The 19,667-nt window shown below is 43.5% G+C and overlaps 1 protein-coding gene across 2 annotated transcripts in view; it reads left to right on the top strand.

Annotated features, from left to right (window-relative positions):
• Nucleotides 1–19,667, top strand: part of GLB1 (galactosidase beta 1) — a 116,021-nt gene that overhangs the window by 41,304 nt on the left and 55,050 nt on the right. For both annotated transcript variants that reach the window (XM_064277429.1, XM_064277430.1), the window contains exons 7-10: nt 3,801–3,859; nt 5,445–5,566; nt 5,657–5,697; nt 9,745–9,857. In XM_064277429.1, coding sequence (XP_064133499.1) covers nt 3,801–3,859; nt 5,445–5,566; nt 5,657–5,697; nt 9,745–9,857 — 335 coding nt within the window. The remainder of the gene's footprint in view (nt 1–3,800; nt 3,860–5,444; nt 5,567–5,656; nt 5,698–9,744; nt 9,858–19,667) is intronic.

Here is a 19,667-nt window from a genome sequence, read left to right as displayed (position 1 = left end):
GTCTGAGTGGGCAGGCAGAGTGACTGGGATGCTTCTGGCCAGAGCATGGATTGAGAAAGTCTTCGAGGTTGACCGCAGCTATCATAAGGGACACGACACCTAAACGTAGTGTGTGACCCTGGATAGGATCCTGGACTAGACGTTTTTTTTGGCTGTTGGGACATTTGCTATCTTTGAGTAAGTTCTATAGACTAGATAACAGTATTGTATCGATATTAATTTCTTGATTTTTATAATTGTAATGTATTAACCACTGCCCTCGTGGTGCAGTGGTTAAGAGCTTTGCTGCTAACCAAAAAGTTGGCAGTTCAAATCCACCAGCCACTCCTTGGAAACCCTATGGGGCAATTCTGCTCTGTCCTATGGGGTCACTATAAGTTGGAATTGACTCTATGGCAGTGGGTTTGGTTTGGTTTTATTTATAGAGTGTCCTTGTTCTTAGGAAATGCACACTGAAATATTTAGGAGTAAAGGCCCATCATGACTGCAACTTATTCTCAAATGGTTCAGAAAAATATACGTATATACATAGAAACTGATGAACTAAATGTGGTAAAATGTTAACAACTGGGGAATCTGGACAAAAGGGATAAGAGAGTTCTTTGTACTATTCTTAACAACTTTTCTATAAGTTGGAAATTATTTCAAAATAAAAAGTTACTGAAAAAAAAAAAGATGAGTTCTTCAAATGGCTTAAAGACCTGCTGTTATTCTCTCTGAGTTGTTGGTCACTCAAGCCTGTACTTCATACTCAGGACGCAACCAACAGCGGCCCTCTTTTGAGAAAGAAGTACAAAAGACTAAAATGTGGAAATTAGACTAAGGTTGCATTTTTAAAGAGGTTCTGTCTCACACACACAAAAGAAAAAGAAATAAAGGAAGAAAAAGAGAAGTCATGTTAGGCGGTTGAGCATTTCTGGAAGCAGAGTGCAGAGTGTTGAGAGATGGAATAGCTCACCTGCAAAGGGCTGCAGAGGAAGTGGCTTGCTGGTTTCCTCCTGCTTTGGCATGCTTCCCATCGTGGTGATGAAAGAGCACGGTGTTTCCCTGTGGGGGGAGCAAATTGAAGATTATTATGACTTTGTTTTAAATTTGCATGCAAGGCGAGAACATGATCGTTACTGATGTGGGTTGAGGAATGGACCCCAGTGCACCTGCAGCTGATGGCCCTCCAGCATGGGCCTTTGCCAGCTTCATTCTTCTATACGGGAGAGGGCCATTGTCTGGGAGTCAGATCACAGGAGATTCATGAGAATGATGTTTAAAGATCTGAATTTATCAATGTCCTCCAGCTCCAGTCGAGTCAACCATGACTCATGGCGACCCATGTGTGTCAGAGTAGAACTGTGCTCCACAGAGTTTTCAATGGCTGTTTTTCAGAAGTTCTTTGTCAGACCTTTCTTCCAAGGTGCCTCCGGGTGAACTCAAACCTCCAACCTTTCAGTTAGCAGCCCAGCATGCTAACTGCACCACGTAGGGACTCCATTAGTGTAAAAACAGCATTGGGACAGTGTCTGACCTCCTCTAACTTCCCAAGGGGGAAAGAGAATCAAGATCAACAGCCCAAGGCTGATTCCCATGAGGCGAAGGTCAAACATGCTTCCTCTCTCTGCCGTCTTTACCAATTCTGACACCAACCATCCCTCCCACGGCACTCTCTACTTCTGTGCTGGGTTCGATAATTCATTGCAATGGCCACACAGAACTCTGAGATAATACTCAAAATTATGGGGCCTATTAGGAAAGTAACAGGTTACAATTCAGGCTCGGGAACACTCAGAATACAGTCCTTCCATCAGGACAGCTTTTCAGCTGTGTTCATAGACACACCTCTCCCTGGCCCTGGGCCTCCGCCCAAAGGCATTCAGCTTTCTAGCTCTGTGGGCTGGAAAGCCCACCACGCCATCTCCTGCTGCCAGATCTCTGCCACTGGGTCTCACTGTCTTCAGCGTTACAGCTCACTCTCTCTCAGTCTCCCTGGTTCTCAACACAGGGGTCCTGGGTCCAAAGGACGTGCTCTCCACTCCTGGATGTTCTTCCTTGGTGGTGGTGGGATCCTCTCTTTCCAGCCTCTAGGGTGGCTCATTTCAAACCCAGTGGGATAGCAAAACTGACTAATCCCTTTGGTGGGCCACAATTACCCTATCACACAGCCTGGCCCAGTCACTTGGGTGGGAGTTACAAGACCATGGCAAGAAAGGCCACACAAAAGTGATCCATCTCACCACAATTAGTATCCTACAGCTATTGTAATAAAGTCACAAACTGGGTGGCTTAAAACAACAGAAATTTGTCCTCTTATAATTCTGGAGGCTAAAAGTCCAAAATTAGGGTGTCAGCAGGGCCGTGCTCTTTCTGCAGGCTCTGGGAGAAGATCTTCCTTTGTCTCTTCCAGCTTCTAGTAGCCCTAGACATTCCATGGCTCATGGCAGCGCAGCTCCAGTCTGCGCCTCTGCCTTCACATGGTGTTCTTTCCTATACATCTCTCTCTGCGTATCTCGTCTCCTCTTTTTATAACGACTCCAATCATATTGGTTTAGGACCCACCCTACTCCCATAGGGAAGCCTTGGTGGCACAGTGGTTAATTGCTTGGCTGCTAGCCAAAAGTTGGCAGTTCAAATCCACCAGCTGCTACTTGGAAACCCTATGGGGCAGTTCTCCTCTGTCCTGTAGGGTCACTATGAGTTAGAATCAACTTGACAGCAACTTGTTTTTGGATTTTCTACTCCAGGATGACCTCATGTTAACCTAACTAATTACATCTGCAAAGACTGGTTCCAGACAAGGTTACATTCATAAAAAGACCCATTGCCCTCGAGTCGATTCCAACTCATAGCAACCCTATAGGACAGAGTAGAACTGTCCCATAGGGTATCTTATCTTCTGGGTGGGTACAGAGCAACCCATAACACCCACCTACTGCCACAAAGTAAAAGAGGCTCTGCTCTTTCCTTATCTCCCTGATCAGCACACTCCCTCCTGAACGCTGTCTTTACAGAAAAGCCAATGGCCAACCAGAGAGCAAGGGGTTATTGGGAGGGTTTTAGCTGGCATTGTTTCCCTCTGGGATACCTGCTGTAGGAACTGGATTGTGAAGTTTGGGCCCAGGGTGTCCTCTGCTCTGGTTGGTGTGGACACTGTCCATGCTTGCTCTTTCACAGATGTGAGGCAGCCCGTTACCTTTCTGTGGAGAAATTCTGTTTCTTTCTAGTGGAAGGAGATATGGAAGGCAAGACAAGTCACAGGCATCCTAATGGGATATTTCAGAAGGAAAAGTTAAGATCAAGTGGTCTGGAATGGCTGGTGACTTACACATTGGAATTCATTGTATACACCAGTAATTGGGGATAAACATAATTAGAACACCTCATCCCTTTGATTTGTCGATTAATTGACAAATGTTTGTGGCACTGTTATATATGTGGCACTGTGGAGGCTACAAGGAGGTATCTTCAGAGTCGGCCCTTCCTGTAGCGAGTTTTTGATCCAGCTAGTTCAACCAGAACACAAGATATGTGTACAGGCCCCTGGGAAATGCAGATGAAGAAGGCAGGCCTGTGAAATGAACTCCATGGATGCAGCCAGGACTGGTCCAGGGAGGAGCAGTGTCCCATGGTCCCCACACATCCATCAAAGGGATGAGCCGAGTCCACCAGTCTGAAATTAGCTTGGAGGCATTCCAGGCACATGGGAGTGTGGGAGGTGCAGGGGACTCAGGCTCAAGTCCCACAAAAGGCCCTATTTTTAACTTCTTGTCATTCCCATGACTGACCTTTCTTCTCCCTCTCACAACTTTCAGTTTCCAACATCACAGCTGCATTCCAAACCCAGAGAAGGACTGAGCCCAGAGGACCACTGGTAAGAGCTGGGCAAGAGATGCAGAGAGGTTGTTGGCGTGCTTGAACTGTGTTCCAGCTGGTGGAAGAGGGAGTGTATAGGAGGTGGAAGGGTGGAGTAGAGCCTTGGGTTTTGGGATCAGCAGCTGATAGGATTGTGTGCACTTAGCCCATCTGGGGACATAGGCGATAACAGAAGCAATGGTCCTGTTTGGAAGTGAGGCCCGGGATGGAATGGAACAGAATGAAGACCAATGAATAAGTTCTGCCATGTGTTAGGTCTGTGTCTTGCATACGTCATCTCATTTAGTCCTTCTGGCAACTCTCATACATGGTGTCACTGAGACTCAGAGAACGTATGTCACTTGGCCAAGGTCATTCAGCCAGTGAGTGGCAGGGCCAGGATCTGAGTTCAGGTGTGTATCCCTTGAGACCTCTTTATGACCAAGCTTCTCCACCTTCAGTGTGTTTATGAATTACCTGGGGATCTCCTTCAAAGGAAAAATCTGATCTGCTGGGTCTGGGGTGGTACACGAGATTCTGCATTTCTAACAAGCAACGAGGTGATGCTGAGGATGTATGTGGGTTTGCTGGCCACACTTTGAGTTGCAGGGCTTTATGGCCTGCTGTGTAAACTGCCAGAAGAAGGAGGAGTTGAGGAGGCCCAGGCAAGGTGTAAACAGTCTCTCAATCCATCACTCTCTGCTCTTTCCTCTTCCAAGCAGCGGTGGTAGTTGTTACTCGGCCCAGTTTAAAGGGCTTGGATCACGTGCACTCTCTGCAACAGGGCTGGCTGTCCCACCTGGGTACAAGCCTTAAACGGCTCCTCCCGAGTCTGGGCTCTGCTTGAGTGAACAGTGTAGAGCCTGCATTCCAGACTACGTGTGGAAGTCTTTGTGTTTCCTGGAGCCTGAGACCAGAAGGCACCTTGACCTGTCCGTATTTCTTTTTCCTTCTCCAGACCAAGGGCTTGGCACTGTTATGCCCAAAAGAAACATATGACATGTTTGGGGCCTCCGCTGTGCAGTTTATTTGTACAAGTCTATCACATTTTAAGTCAACCAGAGATCTAAAAATCTGGATTCATACAAAGGGTGAATTTGGAGCTGATTATTTTATAAAGGAGCCCTGGTGGCACAATGGTTAAGAGCTCGGCTGCAAACCAAAAGGTCAGCAGTTCGAATCCACCAGCCGCTCCTTGGAAAACCTGTGGGACAGTTCTACTCTGTCCCATAGGGTCACTATGAGTCGGAATCGACTCAGTGGCAACAGGCTTGGTTTGGCTTTATTTTATAAAATTGTCCTTCGAGCTTTCTTACTGCATTTAAACTGAGGGTTGGCTAACAATATTTGGATGTAAGGTGCAACTTTTCAGGAACACTGGTATTGCCTGAGGGGAAAGCTTGCTTTGGAGCAGATGCCAGGGTTAACAGCTGGGGCGGGAGTGTAGGCGATGCTGTTGCAAGTCCTCACTGGTCCCCAGCTCTGGACAAAGAGTGCATGTGAGCGCCCCTTTCCAGCCTTCCCATGGTGTAGGTGGGGTGTTCAGGGACGTTCCAGCATTTCAGAATCTTTGGTCTAAAGTCCATGTCCTTTTCTCTTTGCAGGTCAATTCTGAATTCTACACTGGCTGGTTAGACCACTGGGGCCAGCCTCACTCAAGAGTCAGTACTGAAGCGGTGACCTCCGCCCTCTATAACATGCTTGCCCTTGGGGCGAATGTGAATCTGTGAGTGCTGAGGGCCTGCGGGGTGGGCGCCCTGGAGGGCTGGAGGGTCACAGTGAAGTACTATTGTCTGTTCTCTTTTTTTCCTTGTAGGTACATGTTTACAGGTGGGACCAACTTTGCCTATTGGAATGGTAAGAGCAATTGCACACCTACTTGTAGAAGCTTCCGACTCATAGACCCTATGGAACAGAGTAGAATACGAGTTGGGATCAACTCGATGGCGAAGGGTTTATAGAAGCTTATACTAGAATGTTCCTGGTGGTTGATCTTGGGGTTGTGTCTACAGACCATTTTTATTTTCTACTTTTTGTTTGTGTGTTTTCCTAAATTTTTAGTTATATAAAATTGCCTGTATAATTTTTTAGAAGTAGTTTTTCTTTAAAAAAAAAATTAAGGGAAATAACCTGAGCTCTTAGAAGCCTTATTTTTTTTTAAACCCAACTGGGTACACCTCGGCTATAGTCTGTGACTGTAGCTTACTTGTTCATATATGGTCTTTTTCTTTAACACTTTGTTTTGCTGAGATGTAGTTCATATGCCATAAAATTCAACGTTTGAAAGTGTACAATTCGGTGGTTTTCAGTATATTCACAAAGTTGTGCAGACATCGCTACTATCTAATCCAGAATATTTTCATCATCCCTAAAAAGAAACCCTGTAGTCATTCCCCAGGCTGCACCCCACAGCCCCCCCAACCCCTACATGCCACCTCCCAGCCCCCCGCCCCCCAGCCCCTGACAACCACTCTCCCTCTGTGAATTTACCTGTTCTGGACATCACCTATCAATCAATGGAATCATACAATACGTGGCCTTGTGTATCTGGTTTCTTTTACTTCGCATAATGTTTTCAAGGTTCATCCATGTCGTAGCATGTATCAATACTTCATCCCTTTTTTTTTGCCAAATAATATTTCATTATATGGCTATACTACGTTTTATATATTTATTCATCGGTTAATGGATTTGGGGGTTGTGTTCATTTTTTGGGGTGTTATGAACAATGCTGCTATGAACATTCACATACAAGTATTTGTTTGAATACCTGTTTTCAGTTTTGGGGGGTATTTACCTAGGAGTAGAATTGCTGGGTCATAAGATAACCCTGGAGCCCTGGTGGTTCAGTGGTTAAGAGCTACGGTTGTTCACCAGAAGGTCAGTGTTTCGAATTCACCAGCTGCTCCTTGGAAACCCCATGGGGCAGTTCTACTCTGTCCTATAGGATCGCTATGAGTCAGAATGGACTCGATGGTAACGGGTTTTTTATTTATTTATTTTTGTGGTAACTCTATGTTTAGCCTTCTGGGGAACTGCCACGAGTGTTTTCCAAAGCAGCTGTACCATTTCATTTTATATTTCTATATGGTTTTTTAGGTGTTTTTTAGGTGTAGGAAAAATTGTGACAAATTTTTCTGTGTTGTCATTCATTTTTGCAAAGACAAACTGTGTGCTCTATTAGTTTTTTCCAGGCCCCATTCCCCACCTCTGTCTAGATTGGCGTGTGTCTCTCTGAATCACTGAGGATACCCTACGGCTGAAATTTGGAGGCTTAATTTGGGGCCAAATTTCCCTGGATTTGAAATTAGATACAGCCAGCCATTCATGAAATTTATGTTTTGAACTGCAGTCTTTTTTGCTGGGTGGGATAAGTTAGGAGAAGACGCTGTTAACATTATCACTATTACTAAAGCTAAGAAATGGAGATATCGCAAAACTCACATGTCACTGCTTCTAAGATAATAGCGTGCCAGGGGTGATAGCTGATGTTTTAGATCATCTCTGTGTGGCTGTCTTCCTGTTAGAAAGAGTTAAGACTTGTGTGTTTTATTCAGTAGGTAAGGATTCTACCTGGCTGCCTTTGATGGCATTGAAAATGATCATCCAACCCAGGAATAAAAACTGATGTTTGTTTGGCACTTTACAGTTGGTGAAACAAATTTTAATATCTTTCTTATTCTATTTAAAACAATAATATCTACTTCTTAAGAAACAAATGGGACAATAGAAAAACTACTGCTCAGAAAATGGAAGTCGTCCTTATTTCTCTCCCCTGCCCCCACCATAATCAGTAGAAGTCTCTTTTCCTCCTCTGTTTTCTTATTTAGTCCTCAGAGCAGTCTCATTTAGGCTAGGGACTATCAACAACACTTTACAGGAGAGAAAAGCAGAGCTCAAGAAAGGGCCTGCACGCTTCCCACTCAGCTGTCAGGTGGTGGAGCCCAGACTAAAACCCAAGCCATGGGGAGCCAGAGTCAATGCCCTCTGTAGAACCCCAAGTGGCCTGAAGGCCCTGAGCCAGCCCCCCACCCAGCCCCTCCCTGTGCTCAGTGGGTCTCTGAACCTTTACTTTTACCTGATCCCTTTGGGGGATGAAGAAAGGCCAGTCTGTGCTTTTTTTGTGGAACATTTTATTTTAATTTGGGTGAAAGTTTACAAAGTACTTTCCCGTTCAACAATTTATACACATTTTGTTTTGTGATATTAGTTGCAATCCCCTCAATGTGACAGCACTCTATCCCATTCCTCTCTGGGTTCCCTGTTTCCGTTCACCCATCTTTCCTGCTCCTTCCTGCCTCCTGAGCTTTGTTTTTGGGCAGATGCTTCCCTTTTGGTCTCATACGGTTGACTGTTCTGAGGAGTGCATTCCTCACACGTGTTATTGTTCCCTTTACAGGCCTGTCTATTGTTGGGCTGAAAGGTCATCTCCAGGAGTAGGTTCTGTTCCAGGTTTGAAGGATGTCAAGGGCCATAGTCTCAGGGATTCTACTAGTCTCTATCAGACCAGTAAGTCTGGTCTTTTTTTTATTAATTTGGATTTTGTTCTACATTTTTCTCCCACTCTGTCCAAGACCTCCTGTTGTAACCATGATCAGAGTGGTTGGTAGTGGTAGCCAGGCACCATCTAGTTCTTCTGGTCTCAGGTTAGTAGAGGCTGTGGTTCATGTGGTCCATTAATCCTTTGGATTAATCGTTTCCACAAGTCTTTGATTTTCGTCACTCTTCTTTGCTCTGGATGGAAAGAGACCAATAAATTGGAGCTTAGATGGCAGCTCACAAGCTTTTAAGACCCTGGACGTTACTCACCAAAGTAGGATGTAGGACATTGTCTTTATGGACTATATCGTGCCAGTTGACCTAAATGTCTCCCAAGGCTATGGGCCGCCTCAAGCCCAGTGCTCAGTCCCTCAAGGTGTTTGGTCATGGCTAAGGAGTTTTCATGACTTTTTTGTGTGTGTGTGTGTTGTACTTAAGATGAAGGTTTGCAGAACAAACTAGCTTCTCATTAAACAGTACACATTTTTTTTTATGACATTGGTTACCAACCCCAGTTTTAATGGCCGATTTTTTGGAAGTAGGTCGCCAGCCCTTCTTTAGAGGTGCCTCTGGGTGGACTCCAACCTCCACCCTTTTATTTAGCAGCCAATCATGTTAACCATCTGCACCATTCAGGGACTCCTTGTAGACATTCCAAAGGCCTTCATGTTACATTAGAATTTTTGTGGGCTAATGTGTGTCTGTGAAGCCCTGGTGGCGCAGTGGTTAAGAGCTACAGCTGCTGACCAGAAGATTGGCAGTTCTGATCCACCACCTGCTCCTTGGAAACCCTATGAGGCAGCTCTACTCTGTCCTGTAGGGTCGCTATGAGTCAGAATCTGCTGGATAGCAATGGGTTCAACAGGTTAATGTGTGCCTTTGGTTATCTCCCACTTTATTTTGTTAACACCCCCATCCTTGGCCCAGACATCTGCGTCTCCACTGCCGACTTTTCTCAGACACACAGTTTGAGGTCATGAAAAGAATAGCCTGAGCTAATAGTCAAAGGCATGGGTCATGCCATAAGCCCTGCCATTTCTAGTTGTGACATGTTGTGTGAGTTTTGTTGGGGAGCCTCAGGTTCCCTGCTTGTCAGTGGTGGTGATGTCAGCCAGGATTGCAGCTGCCAGCTTCCGCTGACAAAGTGGGTGGGAAAAGTGCTTTGTCAACTCTTAAGATGCTTAGCAAGTGCCACCTGTAGGAAGAAACTCTTTTCTCTAAATCTTGCATCTCCGGAAGGCTACTTCTGTGTTGCTTAACAGTTGGTTTTAATTGTGTCCTTTATTTTTTCTCCTTCCACAGAGCCATGAATCCCGAAGGGGCAGGGCCCTTGGTAGTGACCAGAGGCATGTTTTTGTCTTGTAGGGGCCAACACTCCCTATGCAGCACAGCCCACCAGCTATGACTATGACGCCCCACTGACCGAGGCAGGGGACCTCACTGAGAAATATTTTGCTGTACGAGAGATTATCCGGAAGGTGGGTACTTTGCACAGGCTGTGCGGGACTGATCTTGGAGGATGCCTCCCTTGAAGTCATCGTGGCTCTGTAGGCGACTTCCTTCCTGGAGCCTTCATGTTTAAAAGGGCAGATACAGAGATGCATCTGGTAGATGTGAGTGGAAGCCTTGGCAGCTGCTTGACTAAGAGTGAGGCTAAGCAAAGTGCTCTACTTTGTATTCATTTGTAAAACAGGTCTCAGCACCTGGTTATGCTGTAAGGATTAGAAAGAACATACATAAAGCACCCAGGACAGTCCCTGAAACGTCTATGTCCAATAAGTGGTAGCCATTCCTATTATTTAGTAAATAATAAAGGCAAGACAATGCATCTCCACATAAAGCGTGTATGAAGAACACACCTGTAGACACTCTGCGGAGTTCCTGCCTGGTGCCTATCTATGGTTAACATGCTCAGCTGCTAACCTAAAGGTTGGAGGTTCGAGTCCACTCAGAGACACTTCAGAGGAAACACCTGGTGATCACTTCCAAAGAATCAGCCATTGAAAATCCTACGGAGCACAGTTCTACTCTGAAACACATGGGGTCGCCATGAGTCGGAACTGACTCGACAGCGACTGGTTTCTGGTAGAAATTGTGGAGACCAGTGCAAATGCGAGCCCTGAGCAATGCTTCTTTTTTCTATCTGAGGCGAGCGATTGCCGTTTCCTTCTGGCCTGCCACCTGAACTGCTTAGTCCTGCTAACGATGTGACCTTTTGAGGCACCTAAAACACCCAGGTGGGGTTTCCTGTCTCTGCTGTGGGTTTAAAAAAAAGAAAAAAACCCACAGGTTTTCTGCTCAGTCACCTGAGTTTTGAAGTTAAAAAACAAAGGTTTTCTGCCTGTAAATGGTATTTTTTTTTTTTTAAAGTATGCTGTTCTCTCAATTTTAAGTACGAGTGTTAAATTTAAGATTTGTATTATGAAGTATTTTAAACCTATAGAATTATGAAGTATTTTAAACCTATAGAAAAAATAGGACTTCTCCTAGAACTTGTCCATTTCATCTAAATTTTCAAATGCATTGTTAGAGTGTTGCTTGTTGTCCTTTTATTACGAGTTTAATCTCTGCAGAAATCATAGTGATAACTCCTGAGCTCTCTCGTATCTTTGTTCTCTGCTTCAGAGCTTTCTGTTCCTGTCCTTATTATGTCCTTCCTTTATTTGAAGCTGAGTCTTTTAATCCAGACTTTCTTCTTACCTAATATAAACATTCCAGGTTATACATTTCCTTCAAGTGGTGGTACGGCTACATCTCAGAAATTTTGATATGCAATATTTTTATTATCGTTTGCTTCTAAACATGTCCGTTTTGAATTCTCTTTGACCCAGGAAATGTTTAGAAGTGTTTTTTTTTTTCCATTACCAAATGTAGTATTTTTCTAGTTTGCTCTTGGTTTCTAACATATTTGTGTTTTGGTTAGAGAGTATAGTTGGTCTCTTACCAATCCCTTGGAATTCACTGAGCTTGAAGACTTGATTGGGGCTGAAGGAGCCTCTTCCACCTGTATTTACTTAGCTCTTGCCAGGGTGCTTCAGTTGCTTGCCATGTGGGCCTCTCCATCAGGCTCCTCACAACATGGCCCTCGGTGAACGATCCATGGGAGAGAACACCCCCAAGACAAGAGCTGCAGCCTTTTTATTACCTAAACTCAGAATGCCCTCCCATTACTTCTGCTGTATCCTCTTCATTAGAAGCAAGCCCACACTCAAGGGGAAGGGACATTAAAATCCATTTCTTGAGGGGAGGAATATCAAAGTATTTGTGGGCCTATCTTTAAAACCACCACATTCCAGTACGCTCAATGTCAAATCTGAGACAAAACCCATTGCTGTCGAGTTCATTTCGACTCATAGTCACCCTATAGGACAGAGTAGAACTGCCCCATAGGGTTTCCAAGGAGCAGCTGGTGAATTTGAACTGCCGACCTTTTTGGTTAGCAGCCAAGACAGGCAGCGTTAGTTACAGTCACAGGTAGAGTTTGGTTATGCTGCCAACCAAATGACCAGGTAGTCATTTGTTTCATTTTCTTGTTGATTTATAGAGATTTTTTTTTTATTATTATTTTGTTTATATAAAGTTACAAGGTATCAACTTCTGTAAAGATTACAGCCAAGAAAACCCTGTGGGGCAGTTCTGCTCCGTCACATGGGCTCGCTACGAGTCAGAATCTACTCGATGGCACACAACAACCAACAGTTGACTTCACTGTGCGCTACAGTTTGGTGCCATTGGCTTGGAGTGGGGGAAGAGATCTGAACACAGAACCGCTTTTCAAATAGCTTTCTCCCAGTCCTCTTTATTTTAACACCTGTACCTCCAGGTTCCAGAAGTATGTGTGGCTGCCAATTTTGAGCCTTTTACTAATTCTGCAGTCAAATTGGGGTGGTTCCAGAGAACCCCTGAGCTAGCAGGAGAACAGTAGGATGCAGACCCCAAATTCTCATAAAAAGACCAGACTTAATGATCAGACTGGGACTAGAAGGACCCTGGAGGTCACAGTCCCCAGACCTTCTGTTAGGCCAAGACTGGAACCATTCCTGGGGCCAACTCTTCAGACAGGGATTGGACTGGAATATGGGATGGAAAATGTTACTGGTGAAGAACGGGCTTCTTGAATCAAGTAGACACATGAGACTGTATTGGCATCTCCTGTCTGGAGGGGAGATGAGAGGGCAGAGGGGGCCAGAAGCTGCCCGAATAGACACAAGGAGAGAGGGGAGGGAAGGAGTGTGCTGTCTCATTACGGTGAGAGCAATTAGTGTATAGCAAGCTGTGTATAAATTTTTGTATGAGAGTCTGACTTGATTTGTAAGCTTTCACTTAAAGCACAATAAAAATTAATTTAAAAAAATACATTGTATAAAAATAAAACCAAAAAAAAAAAAAGTTGGGTTGGTTCTTAGCTTTCTCCCATAGTGGGTTAGGATTTGGCTTTCTTGCTATTCATCTGTTACTCATTCGTCCAGTTTCCAGAAATTTTGTTGCTATTGTATGTCTTCTATTCTTCAGTTCTTTTTTTTTTTTTAACTCATGAATATGGGGTTTATTAAGGAAGTAACAGGTTACAATTCAGGTTCAGGAATGTTTAGTTCTTCAAGCAGGACAATCTTTTCTCAGCTGTACTACAGGCTGGTCTCTCTCTGGCCCTTGGCTCCTCAGTACCTTGGTCTGGCCCTTGCCCTGCTCGGGTAAGTGTTATAAAACTCTTTTAGCTCTATCAATAAGTGCCTGAGGCACCCCACCCTGCCAGTAAGCCTTGGCCCAAAGGCGCTCAGCTCTAGCTCTGTGGGTCTGCAAACCTAGCTACAACAAGTGCCTGGAGGCACCCCACTTGCCAAGACATCACCTGCCATAAGGCACTCAGCGTCCTAGCTCTGTGAGCTGAGAAGCCCACTGTGCCGCCTCCTGCCTCTGCTGCCGCTGTTTCTCTGCCACTGGGTTTCCCTGTCTCCAGTATTACAGCTCTTCCTTTCTGCCTTCCGTGTTACAGCTCCTACTTCTCTCTCAGTGTCTCCCTTTAAGCCTTGTGGGATGGCAAAACTGACCAATCCACTGGTTAGGTTTCCATATACCTCATTTGCATAATCCCACCCAGTTATTTGGTAAGAGTTACAAAGACTATGGCTAAAAGGACCATATTAAGTTATTCACTGCAACATAACAAGTGTTGTACATATTTGGTAAACTGGTTTCTAAGTATTTCAAATTTTTGATGTTATCTTAAAGAGTATTTTAAAAATTTCGATATCTAATTGTTGCTAGTGTGTAGAAACACTTTTTTTTTTTTTTGGCTTTTTACCACTTTTTTTTTGTACTTTAGATGAAGGTTTACAGAACAAACTGGCTTCTCATTGAACAATTAGTACATGTATTGTTTTGTGACATTGGTTAACAACTCCAACACGTCAACACTCTCCCTTCTCAACCTTGGGCTCCCTAGTACCAGCTCTCCTGTCCCCTCCTGCCTTCTAGTCCTTGCCCCTGGGCTGGTGTGCCCCTTTAGTCTCGTTTTGTTTTATGGGCCTGTCTGATCTTCGGCTGAAGGGCGAACCTTGGGAGTGACTTCATTACTGAAGTCTGGGGACCATACTCTGGGGATTTCTCCAGTCTGTCAGGCTAGTAAGTCTGGTCTTTTTTTCTGAGTTAGAATTTTGTTCTACATTTTTCTCCATCTATTCTTCAGTTCTTATATATTTGTGTCTTACCAAAAATCTTTTTGATGAAATTTTAGTGGCATTTTTGGAAATAATTAAATTAGATGTGTTAAACTATTTGGAATTGCTGCCATTTACTTAATCAGTTTCTAATTGATGGACATTTAGATTATTTTCTTTTTTTAATGACGTTTGATGTACCAGTTCAAGGAGAGCTACCGGAAATTTCCTAGAAGTAGAATTGGTGGTTCAAAGGTTATTTGCATGAGACATTTTGATTGGCATTACCAGACTGCCCTTCAGTGAGGTTGCATCAGTTAAGGCTCCTATGTCCCCACACTTTTACCAATGCTGTGAGTTATCAGACTTTTTGATCTTTGCCGTTTGATATGTGAAAAAAGATAGTTAAAACAAAAAAATGCCTCTGGATTTCTTTAACGATGAGCACTAGAGTTGTAAACATTTTCATTTACTAATTGTCTGTTTGTACTTCATTTTCCATCTGTAAGAATTCTTTTATGTGTGGTAATTTTCACAGTTGTGTTTTTTTTTTTTTTTTACAAAAAGCAGTCTTGTATTTTTTTGTAGTCATATGCATTGCTTTTCTCCTTTATGGCTGCTTCTGGACTCTAACAGTATACATAAGTTCCCTTGGAAAGCTTAATATTTTTATGATTTCATCTTTTACCTTTAAATTCTGATGTAAGTGAAATTTCTGTTTTTGTAAGGAATGAGGTAGGAGGGCCTAGTATTTGTTCACCTCTTAAATGACTAGCTAGTTGTCCCAGCACCTTTCATTGACTTATCCATTATCTTGCCACTGATTTCATTTACTAACTTTATCATCTACTTAATTTCCGTATAAGGAGCCCTGGTGGTGCAGTGCTTAAGTGCTTGGTTGGCAGTTTGAACCCATCAGCTGCTCTGTGGGCAGAAAGACCTGGAGATGTGCTCCCTTAAAGTTTAACCAAAACCAAACCCGTTGCTGTCGAGTCGATTCCGACTCATAGCAACCATACAGGACTGAGTAGAACTGCCCCGTAGGGTTTCCAAGGAGCACCTGGCAGATTTGGTTAGCAGCCCTAGCACTTAACCACTAGGCCACCAGGCTTCCCCCTTAAAGATTACAGCCTGGGAAATCCTAGGGGCAGTTCTAGCCTGTTACATAGGGTTACTATGAGTTGGCATTAACTTGACGGCACGCAACAACAATTCCCGTATGGAATTGGACCTCTGTCTTTTATATTACTGAAACTTTTTCTCCTTTACCAATACTAAACCATTTTAATTACCACCTTTAAACTATATTTTATACCTGGGAGCACCAGTCTTCTGTCTTTAATCATTTAGAATCTCCCTGGCCATTTCTGTAAGTTTACTTTTCTGCATACGTTTTGGTATCATTTTATCAACTTCCAAAACAAAAGAAAAACCCAGACACCTGTTGATATTTCGGTTAGTTTTGTCTTAAGTTTATAGATCAAATGAGTGGTGATATTTACAATATTGAGTCTTGTTCATGAAAAAAATTGCCTTACCGTTTATTCGTCTTCTCTCATGTCCCCTTGTTTAAAGCTGTCGTAATATGAGCCTGTGCGTTCTTAATACATTTACTCCCAAATGTTCTATTATTTTGAAGTTGTTATAAAAAGGATCATTTTCCAAATATTTTTATGAAATATATTTAAGTCTTGAAAATATGAAATACTTAAAAATTTGAAATATCCAAAATAATGTAGACATCCATGTACCCAATGCTCATATTTAACATAGATCATTTTGAAATTTTAACATCTGATCTTTTTTTTAGTAATACTTTATAGATGGTCAGATGGCCTTTTATAGATATAAACCAAAAAAAAAAAAAAAACCAAACCCGTTGCCATCAAGTTGATTCTGACTTACAGTGACCCCCTAGGACAGAGTAGAACTGCCCCATAGTGTTTCCAAGGAGCAGCTGGTGGATTTGAACTGCCAACCTTTTGGTTAGCAGCCAAGGTCTTAGTCACTATGGCACCAGGGCTTCATATATGTGTATGTATTGTATCTAGAATTCACTAAAAGCAATGACAGTGATAGAGATAATTTAGGCTCTAGAGGATTTTTGTCTTCCAAAGGAGATTTACTTCCAGCAGGCAGTTAGGCGGCAACAGATCACTTTAATGTAATCAGAGATTGAGCTTATTTGAAATTGGCTTTCCGTCTTTGTGGGCTGCTCTGTTTCTGGTTCACCGGCGTAGGGTTCCCAACGGAGATCGTGAGGTGTCTCTCCTCCTCGATGGTCTCTGAACTCCAGTTTTCATCTCCCCAGCTCCAAAAGACTCACAAGCGTTGTGTTCAACCTCTAGTCTGTCAGCTGTCCTTTGCGAATGACAAGTGCCATGAGGGAAGAAGTGGTAGGAATCTCAGGCTCACGTCACCTCATTTTCCTTCTTTGGGGAATTATAGATGCTTCAGTCCTCGCTGGTTTGGTAGCTTTCTTCTTCTTTTTAAAAGGATGGATTTATTATTTATTTTGTTTTATTTTTGATGAAGTATACACAACAAAACATACACCCCCTTCAAGAATTTTTGCATGTGCAGTTCATTGGCAGCGGTTACGTAGTTCACATTTTGTCACCATTCTCTCAGTCCCTGCCCATATTGTTTCACTGGCCTTATCTTAGACGCTCTGCCCCTTAAAGTTCTCATCTGTGTTTTAGAGTTACTGTCGAGCCCTGGTGGCACAGTAGTTAAGAGCTCAGCTGCTAACTAAAAGGTCGCCCGTTCGAATCCACTAGCTGCTCCTTGCAAACCCTATGGTGCAGTTCTACTCTGTCCTACAGGGTTGCTATGAGCTGGAGTCAACTAGACAGCAACAGGTTTGGTTTGGTTTTTTTTTTTTTTTTTTGGTTCTCCTTTTAATCTCAGATACATCTTTAAAAGAGTGCAATGTTCAAAGTGAACACTATTAAATGACCTAAATTGTTGCTTAGTTTAAAGATGACTTCATGGGATAGTTTCAGTTCAAGGCTTTAAAGTTGTTTCTGGGCAGTAGATTCAAGGGTTCCACCAGTCTCAATGAATCCAGTAAGTCTGGTTTACAATAAGAATTTGAAGTTCTGTTCTATGTTTTTTCCTTCTTTTGATCAAGATTCAACTATTGGGTCCTTGATCAAAATGCTCAATAATGGTAGCTAGGCACCCTCCATTTCTTCTGGTCTCATGGCAATGGAGTCCATTTCCTTGCCTGATTCCTGGGTCTCCTTCTTCCTTTTGGCGATTAGAGACCAATTGCTGTATCTTGTGTAGGATTAGTTTTTTGTTTTTTTTTTTTTGTGGTCAATATAGATAACAAAACATTTGCCATTTCAACAGTCTCCACCTGTACAGATCAGTGATGTTATGTGTTCATCAGATTGTTCAACACAGCATTACTATATTCGGTAGCTTCCTGATTCCTTAAAACAAATATCTTAAAACATCTTGTCCAATTTTTCTAGATTTTTCCACGGGAGGGTTTGTCAACAAAAAGCTAGTTTCAGAGATGTATTTATCCCTAAAGAACTCTCCAGACCTTCCCAGGACTTGTTATTCACAGCTGCCAACCCCTACGGGACACACCATAATGCATTCATCGCACAGTATTTTTGAGATTTATGGGTCATTCACTTCATCATTAGACATTTATTCAGCATCAGCCTTAGAGCTTTGGTGTTGAATGGTTGAAATAAATGATGAGTACACGTTGACCCTCCACTGGAGGAACTCACCGAAGAGGTAAATTTGGGTTTTCTCTTTAAGCATCCCTCTTACTCCAGGGTTCCTCCAGATAGGATTAGCCAGCTTTCGAGCAAGTTTTAAAGAAATGGCAAATATGCAGTTCGATACCCATCTTGCCAGTCTTAGCCTTTTTCTCGAGAAGTAGCCCCCAGTACTGTGTGAGGGGCAGAGCCACATAGTGGAAAGGCTTTGGAGGGGAACCAAGCAAGACTTTAGTCTTAACTCCGGTACTCACTGTGGACAAGGTACCTTACTTCTCACTTCCACCTCTCTGCAGTATGATGAGTACTTCTTCTCAGGGTATTGTGTTTTTGTTATCTCATTCTGAATTTTCAAACCAGAGTTGAAGACTCTTCTGGAAAGTTGTGCCTGCTCATCCTGCAGCCCCTCTGGACAAGTTTGTCTTCGTCACTGCAGTGGTTGCCATTCCTCGTTGCGCCCAAGAAAATCAGAGAGAAGGAGTTACTCTGCCATCCCATTAGTTCTTATCTGGTAACTGGACACAAAGGGTGTCTTGTTACAGGAATTGTTTTCTCCTAGACAGGAATCAATGTTCCATGTTTGCTTTTGGTGCATCTTCTCTCAGCGAGAACTACCGATGGATTTGTTAGATTCGATGATAATGCCTGCGGACTTATTTCTTTTATAGCCTGTCGCTTCATCTCACAAACCACCTCAGCTTCTTTTGAACTCCCTGTGTAATTTTAGTAGTCAGTCACTTTTGACATTCCCTGATTCCCCACATCAGTCCACCTGCCCATCTATGCGTGTCCATGTCTACCACCCCAAGCCAATCAACGTCACCTCTGACACACACCGCCTCAGGTTCATTTTTAGAATGGTCTTCTTCATAGAATAGTAAGTTTTTATATGCCTAATATAGAAAGGAGTCCCTGAGTGGTGCAAATGGTCAAGCACTCGACTCCTAGCCAAAAGGTTGGCAGCTTGAACCCACGCAGAGGCGCCTCACAAGATTGGCCTGGCAGTCTGCTTCCTAAAGGTCACAGACTTGAAAACCCTGTGGAGCAGTTCTACTCTGCACTCATGGGGTCACCATGAGTGGGAATTGATTCCATGGCAACTGACAGCAACAATACGGGAAAAAAAAATACAAACTGGGGTTAAAACATATTAACGTGCACTTTCTTTTGTACGTGACCTTGTTATTACCCCCTATTTTTATTCTCTCATAACCTTAGCTACCTCCTTCCTCCCTAGCCCACCCCTACAACCCCTCACATTTTCTAGACCTTCCCTGGCTCTTATGATTGAGGGAGGGAATAGCTTTTCACTGCCATGCCCCACTTGCCCTTGGGCCACTGTTGAAGAGGCCTTGCTGTTCAAACCGCTGGCCTGCACTGCTCTGGCCCTGCCCCAAAGCCATGCAGGAGACATTTATACTTCATTGTGGACTGGCCGGGACGGGGGTTTGTGCTGTCCACTCTCAATGGGGTCTATAATGATCTCCAGTTCTTTTTTTGCTCTCAATCCTCCCTCTAGAGTAAGCCCTTTTCCTCAAGCCCCATACTTTCTCCTTAATGTCACAGGTGATATTATCTCCTCCTGCACTGAGAAGATAAATGTTATTGGATATGCCATGTTACCAAAACCAAGCCTGTTGCCATTGAATTGATTCCGACTCACAGCGACCCCGTGTGTCACAGGATAGAACTGCTGCATAGTTTAATCTTTGTGGCAGCAGATCGCCAGGCCTTTCTCCCATGATGCCAGTGGGTGAGTTGGAATCGCCAACCTTTAGGATATCAGGAGCTTGAATTATAGGTAACGGGGTGCTTTTGAAGTGTTTTAGGGAGGAAAGTAGTATAGTCAGATATGCATTTCAGAAAAGATATTTGAGGAGGCTACAAA

This window comes from Loxodonta africana, chromosome 27 (genome assembly GCF_030014295.1).
Source record: "Loxodonta africana isolate mLoxAfr1 chromosome 27, mLoxAfr1.hap2, whole genome shotgun sequence".
Lineage (NCBI taxonomy): Eukaryota > Metazoa > Chordata > Mammalia > Proboscidea > Elephantidae > Loxodonta > Loxodonta africana.
Note: the sequence above shows the minus strand (reverse complement) of the source record. Positions and strands in the feature narration are given on the sequence as shown.